At 31.2% G+C, this 12,924-nt stretch overlaps 1 protein-coding gene across 1 annotated transcript; it reads left to right on the forward strand.

The window, feature by feature from the left end:
• The first annotated feature begins 514 nt into the window (after positions 1 to 514).
• Positions 515 to 9,008, forward strand: LOC145626185 (uncharacterized). The gene is made up of 5 exons (XM_081678616.1): positions 515 to 607; positions 705 to 968; positions 2,478 to 2,842; positions 8,568 to 8,798; positions 8,843 to 9,008. The coding sequence occupies exons 1-5, from the start codon at positions 515 to 517 to the stop codon at positions 9,006 to 9,008; spliced, it is 1,119 nt and encodes a 372-aa protein (XP_081534742.1).
• Positions 9,009 to 12,924: the final 3,916 nt, after the last annotated feature.

A 12,924-nucleotide genomic window follows, 5' to 3' on the forward strand; every position in this document is an offset into this window, starting at 1 on the left:
GTAACGTCAAACATGAGGACTTTACTCTTGTAGATCTTGGCCACTTGAATGATAGTGCGGAACCATTTATCCTTGCATCTCAAGCTAAGCAAGTGTTCTACGTAACTGACCCAATGGATTCAAAATGGTCTATAGTGCTAGCTGGCAAAAGAAGAATCCTAGGCATTGGAGATGTTGAGGATGAGGAAGAATATGATGCGTTTGATGATTCAGCACCTTTCACTGTTCCTAGACCTGTTGTACTATATGACATAGACAACGAAGCAGGTTATATACGATCAGACCACAACGAAGGAATTTCATAATGAGGTAGTTTGATTAAAAGTTAGTAATGGTTTCATTGCAAATATAGTTTAGTTATCATGTATATAGGAGCATAAGTAGGCGAAAATGATATATTTATAGTTTGAAATTGCCTAAGTGTACTCATTATCATGCATATACAAGGTTATAGGACCATATACAAGGTTATTAAAAGTTTTAAAATATTGAGTTAATTGAGATTTGAGGTGCAATGATTGATGTACTGTTGCAGGTTCCTACTCCTACACATGCGGACTCGAGGGAGCTTGAAAATCCAACACCGCATGAATTTCCAGAGTTACAGGTGATTTGTAACCCTCTACCTTAATGAATTTTGTTATATCTATGTTGTTGTAAAAGTCCTATTTAACTATCTTCTTTTTATATATATACTTGTGTAGGAAGACACCCGGTGTGCACTTCTAACCCCGGGGCATGCAAATAGTACCGCGTTGAGTTTGGTGGCGTATGGTAGTGCCCAACCGACGACGGGTGCTACGGCGGGGCCACATCATTACTCGGTTGGGATCGATTCAGTGGTTGCGGGGTTCGAAGACATCCCACTACCCGTACCGATAGAGGAGGTTGAGATAACAACGCTTTGGCAAGCTGTAGGTAGCTTCGTTGATTGGCCACGTGCATGGGTGAAGTTGATTAATAAGGAGGTAAATTATTTAGTTCTCAATTTTTTTGGCGCATTTCATCAAAATAAAGCCAATTCGAGCCGAAATGGCTACTTACTTGCCTATTTTCTTCATTTCTCAACTTATAAACTCCTTGCATCTCAAAACAACTCATAATCACATATTTATAAGTGTTTGTCATTTGAAATTACATTAAAATCTCTAAGTTCTAAGGTTTTGGGTCCAATTCATCAAAATAAAGCCACTTTGAGCCGAAAAGGCTACTCACTTGCCTATTTTCTTCATTTCTCAACTAATAAACTTATACATTCTCAAACCATATCATAATTACATATGTATAAGTGATTGTGACATGAAATTGCATAAAAGAAGCAAACTTCTAATTTTTTTGGCGCATTTCATCAAAATAAAGCCAATTCGAGCCGAAATGGCTACTTACTTGCCTATTTTCTTCATTTCTCAACTTATAAACTCCTTGCATCTCAAAACAACTCATAATCACATATTTATAAGTGTTTGTCATTTGAAATTACATAAAAATCGCCAAGTTCTAAATTTTTTTTTAAAAAAAATATGCAATTTCTGCCGCACCGGGACACCTGGAGCCGCCCCCGCTGCCGGAACAACGAAGGCAGCCCGCGCCAAGGCCACAGCAGCCCCGACAGGTGGCTGCCAAGGCTGTAGCAGCCACGGCAGGTGGCTGCCAGTCTGCTGCAGCCTGCCTGGGCTGCTGCTGCCTCGACAGGTGGCTGCTATGGCTGTAGCAGCACAGGCAGCACCTGCCTGTGCTGCTACAGCCATGGCAGCCGCCTGTCGAGGCAGCAGCAGCAGCCCAGGCAGGCTGCTGTCGAGGCTACAGCAGACTGGCAGCCACCTGCCGTGGCTGCTACAGCCTTGGCAGCCACCTGTCGGGGCTGCTGTGGCCTCGGCACGGGCTGCCTTCGCTGTTCTGGCAGCGGGGGCGGCTCCCTCGGGTGTCCCGGTGCGGCTGTCATTGCATATTTAAAAAAAAAATTAAGCAATTTTCATCATTTCATCAAAATAAAGCCATTTTTAGCCGAAATGGCTACTCACTTGCCTATTTTATTCATTTCTCAACTAATAACTTATACATTCTCAAACCATATCATAATTACATATGTATTAGTGATTGTGAGTTGAAATTTCATAAAAGAAGCAAAGTTCTAATTTTTTTGGCGCATTTCATCAAAATAAAGCCAATTCGAGCCGAAATGGCTACTTACTTGCCTATTTTCTTCATTTCTCAACTTATAAACTCCTTGCATCTCAAAACAACTCATAATCACATATTTATAAGTGTTTGTCATTTGAAATTACATAAAAATCGCCAAGTTCTAAGGTTTTGGGTCCAATTCATCAAAATAAAGCCATTTTGAGCCGAAATGGCTACTCACTTGCCTATTTTATTCATTTCTCAACTACTAAACTTATACATTCTCAAACCATATCATAATTACATATGTATAAGTGATTGTGAGTTGAAACTTATTATTTCTCAAACTATTTCAGATTTCCAATGGAAGCAAAACTTCAAAGAGAAAGAGGGTAGAGAAGCCTAAAAGAATTGATCAACCTAAGAAGAAGCTAAGTGAACAACGGTCCAAGAGTGAACAAGCGTCGAAGTTGCACTCTTCGAAAGGTTCACCCATGCCACCTACTCCACTTGTTGAAGACATTGTTCTTCAATCGCTCTCTACTGACATGACCTTTCTTCACAACCGTGCTTGTCATTTGGTCGATCCCATGGAAGTTGCACTTCCTAAGGCAATGTTCCACTATGATGAGGATGCAATTGCATGGATCAGCAAAGAAGATGTGAAGGAATTTCTACGTGGTGCAAAGCTTAACATTTCCCTCATTCAAACATTCATGAGGTACTTCAATGCCCACATAATCTATACTTTTTTCAAGTTATTCAAATTTATGGTGATTATCCTACATCTGATAAATTATTCAATGTTCATGCACGCAGAGCACTACAGGAGCACTTAACTGACACTGATTCTCCTTGTAAAGTTGGGTGGTTATGCCCCGAGCAGTTATCCACTACTAAAATCATAGGCAACCCCCATGACGTGTTGTACTATGTTGAACAGAGTATAAGGGAATCAGCGCGTGCGGGAGACAAGTTCATATTCGCCCCATGTTATAGAGATTAAGTCTAACCATGTCAAATTCAATCGATTTGGCCTCATTATATGTTGACTCCTAAATATTAATTACCTTGTCTATTGTGAACTTATGTAGGGAGCATTGGAGCCTCATGGTGATTTGTAATTCCACTAACACAATTTATCACCTTGATTCAGTTCGATCATCGGAGAAGTGGCTCGTGAAGTCTATATTGAAAAAGTAAATATATATAGCAACCTAGTGATGATTATTGCTAATAATAACTAATTTAGTAATCATACGACTAATCAAATTTGAATGTACTTTTTTATACTACAGTTTTATGAAGAAGCTACATTGTCGTGCTCCAAAGGGTCCAACATGGAAGACACCGTTGGTAATTTACATGATATTGTGATTATCTTGAAAATCTATGGTAGTAAATATTTGCTCATTTCCTTTGCATGTTTCACTGATGTGATTTGTTTGTCATATGCTAGTGCGCACAACAAGAGAATGGACTTGATTGTGCTTTGTATGTGATGAGATTCATGCTTGACATTGTGACTCATTGTACGGACACTCAACAGCTTGATGAGGTAAGTCCTAAAACTTATTGAAATGCTATATTGATGTGATTTAACGCCTTAGATACCTAATATTACCCAACAATGACATGTTATGAGAAACAAAAAAGCTATTTCACAAGAAAGGTAGAAAATGGGCTGAATAGAAGTCATATGGGCCATATTAGGGCCATTTTGTGTTAATATGCTCTTTTGATGTGATTTCTTTCCTTATACACATATAACTAGATAATATTGACATGTTATGAGATAAATAAAGTTCATTTAATAAGAAATGTAGGAAATGGGCAAAGTAAGGTCATATAGGCCATATTCGAGCCATTTTGAGTAAAAAGCGTCATAAACCTTAATAAAATGCTCTCCTATACAATTTTAGGGCTTACACACATACAACTACCCAACATTGACATTTTATGAGAAAGAAATAGTTCATTTGATAAGTAATGTAGAAAATGGGCTACATAGAAGTCATATAAGCCCTATTTGGGCCATGTTGAGTAAAATGCGTTGTTAAACTTCTTGAAATGCTATATTGATGTGATTTCTAGCCTTAGACACCTAATATTATCCAACAATGACATGTTATGAGAAAAAAAAAGGCTATTTCACAAGAAAGGTAGAAAATGGGCTGAATATAAGTCATATGGGCCATATTGGGACTATTTTGTGTTAATATGCTCTTTTGATGTGATTTCTTTCCTTATACACCTATAACTACATAATATTGACATGTTATGAGATAAATAAAGTTCATTTAATAAGAAATGTAGGAAATGGGCAAAGTAAGGTCATATAGGCCATATTCGGGCCATTTTGAGTAAAAAGCGTCATAAACCTTAATAAAATGCTCTCCTATACAATTTTAGGGCTTACACACATACAACTATCCAATATTGACATGGTATGAGAAAGAAATAGTTCATTTGATAAGTAATGTAGGAAATGGGCTATATAGAAGTCATATAGGTAATATTTGATAAAATACATATTGTTTGCCTAATTAATTATATTTAAAATAATGTTTTTGTATTTCAAGTTTTGCAAGGTCCAAAAGGATGGTCCGTTGAAAATCAAGGAGCTTAATGAAGTTCGTGACATGTTGGCGTCTTTTATCACCTTCAACATGTAAATGGCATTGTAATTGTAAATTATTTATGTTAACTTTTGAACTATATAACTTATTATTCATTATATATGTACTTACTATTATTTGTATATGTAAGCAATTTTTTTTTTTGTATTGCGTTTGGGAATATTTATATCTATATATATAATTGAATTCTTGTTTTTAATATTATTTTTGTATCTTATTGTAATAATTAATAATATTATTATTATTAGTTATTATAATAATAATATTATTAATTATTATATTTAATATAATTGCTGGAATTACAGGTGGTTATTATTATTGCTGGAAACAGGTTTTTTTTTTAAATATTATTGCACGATGGAAAAAAAAAACGAAAAAAAAAATTTGGTGAATAGGCACCGGTTAGGCAGCAACCGGTGCCTAAAATATCTACCACCAAAAAAAAATGGCGGGAGAGCAGTTTTAGGCACCGGTTAACCGGTGCCTATTCCACCCTATGGCACTGGTTAACCGGTGCCTATTCCACCCTATGGCACCGGTTTTGAACCGGTGCCAAAAACCAAGTTTTTGGCACCCCTCACATAGGCAGCGGTTCAAACCGGTGCCTTAGACCGGGTTTGCACCGCTGCCAAAAGCCTTTTTTCACCTAGTGAGTTGGTGTGGTTAAAAGTCTATAATTCAATTCTTAATTTAAAATCGTGTATCACACGGGGTTAATCTAGTTTAATTAAAAAGATAGGAAATTATCCTTTTCCAAATTTACTCTGAGGGTATTATTGCTTACTTGTAGATTATTTGAAATCTTCCCATGAATAGGACTCATCTGACCCAATCCTAAATCAATACTCATTTTTCTTTGCTGCAACTTGCTCCTATGTCAAATCTTTCTGTAAAGATTCTGTTTTAAAATTTTAAATACAGGATTTTAGTGAAGTTTGGTTTTCTTATTTAACTCAAGAAGCTGGATATCACTCTTATAAGGTTTCTTTATCTAACAAACAGAATTAGTTATAAAATATTATTAACTAGTTAGTCCCGTGCGATGCACGGTTTTAGCAATAAAATATTTGATCATATATATTACTCCGTAGAAGACATGACGTTATATATTCTAATTAAATTCATAATTAAAAAAAATGATAGCATTAGTGTTTAGTGGTTAATATATGAGGGAAGAAGGAAAAATGAAAGAGCTACCACCAATTACGTAGTAATTTTTTTCACTATAAGAAAATTGTGTTGTTAGTCAATTAAGTGAAAAAAAAAAAAAATCAGTTTTTATGAAATTGTGTAATTAATTTAGCTTTTCCAAACATTAGCTTTATCTTGAAAGGAAAAAAGAATAAAAAATTAAAAGGATGATGTCACTTATAGTTTTGCCGGGAATTTTGTTTAATAAAAAGATGACACATAAGCAGCAGTGATGTCAGTGGTTTCTACTTTAGTTATAGTTATAGAAGATTTACGGTGAAGAGAACTTAACCTAGTTACACTTTAACCAAAAAAAATAATAATAAAAAAAATAGACCTTTGTATTTTTAAAATTGAAAATAACTAAAATTTAAACAAATTCATAAATTTTATATGTCAAAGTCTATATTTGAAACTTCCATTACATTTCATTAAGTAATTTAGCATATGTATAGTAAAAAAAAGTGAAAATATTATTTCATATATTAAAAATATACGCTACGTTTATGTAATACATAAATAATCTATGTTTCAATATATATATATATATATATATATATACACAAACTTTTAAAAAAATCCGGTTTATAATAATTATTGTACATCCATTATAAAGATAGCTAAAAGTGATTAAAAGTTACCTCTGAAATGAATAAAAGTTACCCCAATATGTGTAAAAGTAACCCAATTCAAATAAAAATTATCTACACTTTATTAGTAAAGAATCACATTTTAAATGACTAAAAATCAATTATTAGTGATTAAATATAATTAAATTACCTTTATAAAACTTTTCTTGTTGTCTATTTATATAAAATTGTATTATGCTTAAAGTTACCCAAAAACAGGCAAAAAGTTACCCTAAAATTAGCTAAAAGTTACCCTTATATTACTCGATGTACACTAATATTAGTGTAAACCGGATGTATACAAAAGTTTATGATATATATATATATAGGGGAGGGATCCGGTAAGAACCCCTAGATATATAAGAACCCCTAGATATATAAGAATCCATCTCAACCGTAGGATCAAGTTGTTTTAGACGGTTAAGATTAAAACACGTGTCCAACTTTTTCAACCCCTTACCCACCTCCCAACCTTTTCTCTCTCCTCTAACTTTCTCTCTCTTCTTCCCGATTTTCTCATTTTCTCTCTCCTAAAACCCCCAAAAATCTGATACAAGTTGCAATTTGAAGGATTTTCGCTTCAGGTATGTTTTTCTTTTCGATTTTGTTCAAATTTTCATGAAATTAGCATGATGTTCAAGTGAATTTGCAGTTTTAATTGGTGATTTTTGCAATTTTTAGGGTTCGGATTTAGGGTTCTATTTTTGCGATTTTTAGGAGTCGATTTTTGCGTATTATTTTGTGCGATTTTTGAGTTGGATTTTTCGTATGGAGTTTGATTATTTTGAGTTCGAGTTTAGCAAATTTAGGGTTCGAATCTTTGCGAATTATTTTGTTCGATTTTTGCGAATTATTTTGTGTGATTTTTGCGAATGATTTTCGATCGATTTTTGTTCGATTTTCGATCGATTTTTGTTCGATTCTTTTCAGACTTTTCTATTGAATACATTCTGTTATGAGAGAAGGTTTATGGTCCAAGTTTGGGTTATGTGTTATGCTAGCAGTTTGAGAGAATAAATTGTGATTTGTGGCTAATTAATGGGTGCTTACTGCTCAAGAGTAGATTTTTTTTTTGTGGATTTATGTACTGTGCTTTGCATTGTTAGTATCCCTGGCTGCCTCTAGTCTCATTGTGTTGTTTCTATTGAAATTAATATTTTTCTGTTTGCTTGACATGTTTTGAATTGGATTGTGTCTGGGTTCTTATTTAGTAGAAGAATCTTGAACAGCTTCGAGCATTAGGATTCTTAATTTTATTTCGGTAGAGGTTGGGATTTGTTTTTAGTAATACTGGGAGCATAATCAAGCCCATTAAACACTATGCTGATTTTTTACTGGAGAATTGGGCTTGTGAGTATTGGGAGTATATTCAGCCTGGCTTGTGATTGTTTGGGTGTGATTTTTCATCCAATACGAAGGCTTTTTTTTGGTCTTGAAGGTATGGTGGTTTGAGTCTGACTAAAGAAGGATTTCCATTGTGCTCTTCATTAATATATAATATGCTTAGTTTTAATCTCTGCATTTACTGGTAGTTTCTCTTCGTGCAGTAGTAGTGACCGCTGAGTAAAGGTGTCAAAAACTAACCTGACCCGATCAGAACCTACCAGAACAAAACCTGATTAACATTTCGACTTTTTAGACACGCTAATTTAGCGTGGCTCATTTGAAATAGCCCTGATCCAACTCACCGAACCCAGAGTTAGTTACCGGAATTGATCCCTCTTGGTGGGCCAAAATTTAGGTCTAACAGCACACTTGATGAGCACTATTGAAAAATAATGATCGTAGGGTGATTGAACTTATTACCGTATCAAATATTTCGTACGTGTTTATACTTGTATAATTGATGCCTGAAATGTAGTTGCTATTCAAAGCCATGAAAAATATTAATTGTTTTCTAATTTTAGGTATATTATGCTTATGCTCTTAATTTAGATGTATTATGTTCTAAAGATTTATTTGTGTTGTGGGCTGCGTGGCATTGTAGAAACAAAGGCATCTTTGAGCAGGAATCGTTTAATGCTGTTGAGGTAGCAAGAGGGTGGATGAATTACGTCAGAGAGAGCAATGAGTATGCATCTAAAGTGACACAAAGGGCTGCTCCTACTGTGTGTCGTGCTCCTAGCTCTTGGTCTTGTCCAAATGTTGGGATGGTGAAGGTGAATTGTGATGCTCATATGGGTGCAAAAATAGGCTTGGGCGTGGTTATTAGAAGCGAGTAGGGGCTGCTTCTTGCTGCTGCTGTCCGTCAAGTGGGTGCAGGGTGGGACATGCAATGGGAGCTGCTGAAGCTGTTGCATGCAGGTTTGGCTTGCAGCTTGCCAGAAGGCTGGGCTTCACAGTTGTTCACCTCAAGTCAGATGCTGTGATGGTGGTTAATGCAATTAAATCAAAGGCTAAGGGATTCTCTCCTATTTTCTTGCTTTAAATGTAGGTGTATTATGTTTATATTTATGTTCTAAATTTGTCATAGAGGTAAAACATTTAGCATAATGATCTAGGGTGGAAAAAAAATAAAAAATTTAGAATATTGGGAAAAAATAAGAGCATAGAAAATAAGTTTAGAACATAGGAAAGCAATTTAGAACATAGGAAAAAAAATTTAGAGCATAAGGTGAAAAAATTTAGAACATAGGTTAAAATTTAGAACATAGATAGAAAAAATTTAGAACATATATAGAAAAAATTAAGAACATTGAAAATAAATTTAGAACATAGAGAAAAATTTCGAACATAGGAAATATATTTTGAACATAGACAATAATATATAGAATATAGGAAAATAATTTAGAACATAGTTAAAATTTTAGAACACATGCAAAAGAAAACTTAAAACATAGGAAAAAAAATTTAGAACATAGGTAGAAGAAAATTTAGAACATAGGCTAAATAATAAAACATAGAAGAAAATTGAAGGCACATGTTTAGAACATAGGAAAAAAATTTAAAGCACATGTTTAGAACATAAGAAAACATTTAGAACATAGACAAAAATATAATTTAGAACATAAGAAGAAAATGTAGAGCACATGTTTAGAACATAGGAAGAAATTTAGAACATAAGAAAAAAAAAATTAGAACATAGACAAAAGAATTTAGAACATAGGTAAAAAGAATATTTAGAACATAGAAAAAAAAAACTTTAGAACATAGGTAGAAAAAATTTAAAACATAGGAAAATAAAACTTTAGAACATAAGTACACTAAATTTAGAACATAGGAAAATAAAACTTTAGAACATAAGTAGACTAAATTTAGAACATATGAAAATAAAACTTTAGAACATAAGTAGACTAAATTTAGAACATAGGAAAATAAAACTTTAGAACATAAGTAGACTAAATTTAGAACATAGGAGTAAGAAAAAAATTTAGAACATAGAAAAAAAAATTTCTGTTTATGTTCTAAAGTACGTAGTATGATTATGCAAATCTTTCTAATATTCTCGTTCATGGTTTAGAACAAATTCAGTATATTTTAGAACATATGCTAAACCTATTAGCTCAATTGGCAGAGCACTATGCAAATGCATAGAAGATGTAGGTTCGATTCCTACATAGGTTAACTCTATAAATAATTTCAAAAACAACTTAACTCACATACAACCTCTTGTCTTGACACAATGAAAATGAACCTACGTGGGATTCGAACCCACATCTTTTGTGCATTTGCACAATGCTCTATCCGTTGAGCTAGTAGGCTAATGTATATAAACCATTCTTTTATATTCTAAGATTTTCTATTATGTTCTAAAGTATTTCTATTATGTTATAAAGTTTGCTATTATGTTCAAAAGTTTTCTATTATGTTCTATTATATTTTTCCTCTTATGTTCTAAAGTTTTCCCTTATGTTCTAAAGTATTTATATTATGTTCTAAAGTTTTCCCATATGTTCTAAAGTTTTCTACTATGTTCTAAAGTTTTCCCTTATTATGTTTTAAAGTTTTCTATTATGTTATAATGTTTCTATTATGTTCTAAAGTTTTCCCTTATGTTCTAAAGTATTTTATTATGTTTCTATTATATTTTCCCCTTATGTTCTAAAGTATTTTATTATGTTTCTATTATATTTTCCCCTTATGTTCTAAAGTTTTCTCTTATGTTCTAAAGTATTTATATTATGTTCTAAAGTTTTCTACTATGTTCTAAAGTTTCCCCTTATTATGTTCTAAAGTTTTCCTTTATGTTCTAAAGTATTTATATTATGTTCTAAAGTTTTCCCATATGTTCTAAAGTTTTCTATTATGTTTTATTATATTTTTTACTTATGTTCTAAAGTTTTCCCTTATGTTCTAAAGTATTTCTATTATGTTCTAACATTTTCTATCTATATGTTCTAAAGTATTTCTATTATGTTCTAAAGTTTTCCCTTATGTTCTAAACTTTTCTATTATAGTAAAAAAAAACAATTTGAAATTAAAATCCAATAATAGAAAAACTCAAGCAAGAAAAAAAAATTTGGAAAAAAAATTGAAAATGAAAACTAGAAACTTAAAAAAAAAAAAAAGCGAAAAAAATTAGGGAAAAAAAAAGAGGAAAAAACGAGGAAAAAAAAACGAAATAAAAATAAAAATTTGAAATCGAAAAAAAAACTGGAAAAAAAAACGAAAAATAAAAATAAAAAACTTGAAAATAAAAATCGAAAAAAAATGGAAAATGGACAATAAAAAAAAAAAAATAAAAAAAAAAAAAAAAAAACTGGAAAATATAAATAACAAAATGGAAAATCGAAAAAAAATTGAAAAATAAAAACAGAGGAAAAAAAAACGAATTAAAAAAAAAATTGAAATCGAAAAAAAAAACGAAAAATAAAAATAAAAAACTTGAAAATAAAAATCGAAAAAAAAATGGAAAATGGACAAAAAAAAAAAAAAAAAAAAAAAAACTGGAAAATATAAAAAACAAAATGGAAAATCGAAAAAAAAAAATTGAAAATAAGAAATCGAAAAAAATGGAAAATCGACAAAAAAAAAAAAAAAAAAAAAAAAAAAAAAAAAACTGGAAAATAGAAAAAAAAAATCGTAAAAAAAAATTGAAAATAAGAAATCGAAAAAAAATGGAAAATCGACAAAAAAAAAAAAAAAAAAAAAAAAAAAAAAAAAAAAACTGGAAAAAAAACTGAAAAATAGAATTAAAAAATGGAAAATCGAAAAAAAAATCGTAAAAAAAAAATTGAAAATAAGAAATCGAAAAAAAAATGGAAAATCGAAAAAAAAACTGGAAAATAAAAAAATAAAAAAAAAAAAAAAAAAACTGGAAAATCGTAAAAAAGAATCGAAAAAACAACTTGAAAATAAAAAATCGAAAAAAAAAAACTGGAAATTAAAAAAATATATTATTAAAAATCGAAAAAAAATAAAAAAACCAAAAAAATAAACTTTAAATCGCCAAAAAAAAAATTCAACAAAATCGAACCAAATATAAAAACAATTGAACTTAAAATGGCAAAAAAAAACGCAAAAAAAAAAAAATAAACTTACCAAGTTCTTGAGGTAGAGGAGAGAGAACAGAGAAAATGCTGAGGAGAGAGAAAATGTTGAGGAGAGAGAAAATGCTAAGGAGAGAGATTTAGGGTTTTCTTTTATTTAAAGATTGAAAAAGAGTTATTAAAATTACAAAAATGTCATTACTAAAAAGGGATTTTAGATGGTTAGATCAAAATCATTGAACGGTTGAGATGGATTCTTATATAAGATTGGATTCTTATATAGAGGAGGGTTCTTATATGAGCCTTCCTCTATATATATATTAATCATAAAAATATATCAAAATTAAGCACAAAATCATTTTAATTATTACATTTTAATGTCCAAATAAATTACCACAACTCGATTAATACTACAATTCAAAAGTTTATTTTAATATACTTAATATTCGAATCACGGTACTATAATTATATTGATGAATACAATTAATTATTTCTACAATTGATTTGAATAATGTTTATAGATAAACAAATTTATCGAAATAGTATTTTGGTTGAAGATGGAATGTTTAATGAATAAGATGACATAGGTTGATGATTAAGTTTAATTTTAATGTAAAAGATGATTTAAGTTGGAGATGATTGGTTAAATTTTGCTAAATTTTTTTTCCAATTAAAGTTAAAATAAATTTCTTGTACATGGTTAAACAAATTATTGACTAACCAAACAAGATTTTGATGACTGTGTAGCATAGGTGTTAGATAGATTAGATGAGTAAATACCAACGGTTTAGATTTAATTTCTTATCATAGTCGAACATAATTGTCCGTAGTCATTCGTAGTCGACGATTATGCTAGAATTTTTATTGTAACAATTATCTTTTCCTTAAAAAACGCATCATATTTCCTAAAAAAAA

The sequence above is a fragment of the Chenopodium album genome, chromosome 4, assembly GCF_948465745.1.
Source record: "Chenopodium album chromosome 4, dcCheAlbu1.1, whole genome shotgun sequence".
In the NCBI taxonomy this organism is placed as follows: Eukaryota; Viridiplantae; Streptophyta; class Magnoliopsida; order Caryophyllales; family Amaranthaceae; genus Chenopodium; species Chenopodium album.

Bases quoted from the DNA above. Each gene is read 5' to 3' on its own strand.
- LOC145626185 (XM_081678616.1), top strand. From the start codon at position 515: ATGATTGATGTACTGTTGCAGGTTCCTACTCCTACACATGCGGACTCG. The intron at 608-704 runs GTGATTTGTAAC...ATACTTGTGTAG, and splicing joins ATGAATTTCCAGAGTTACAG to GAAGACACCCGGTGTGCACT. The intron at 8,799-8,842 runs GTAGGGGCTGCT...AAGTGGGTGCAG, and splicing joins GGCGTGGTTATTAGAAGCGA to GGTGGGACATGCAATGGGAG.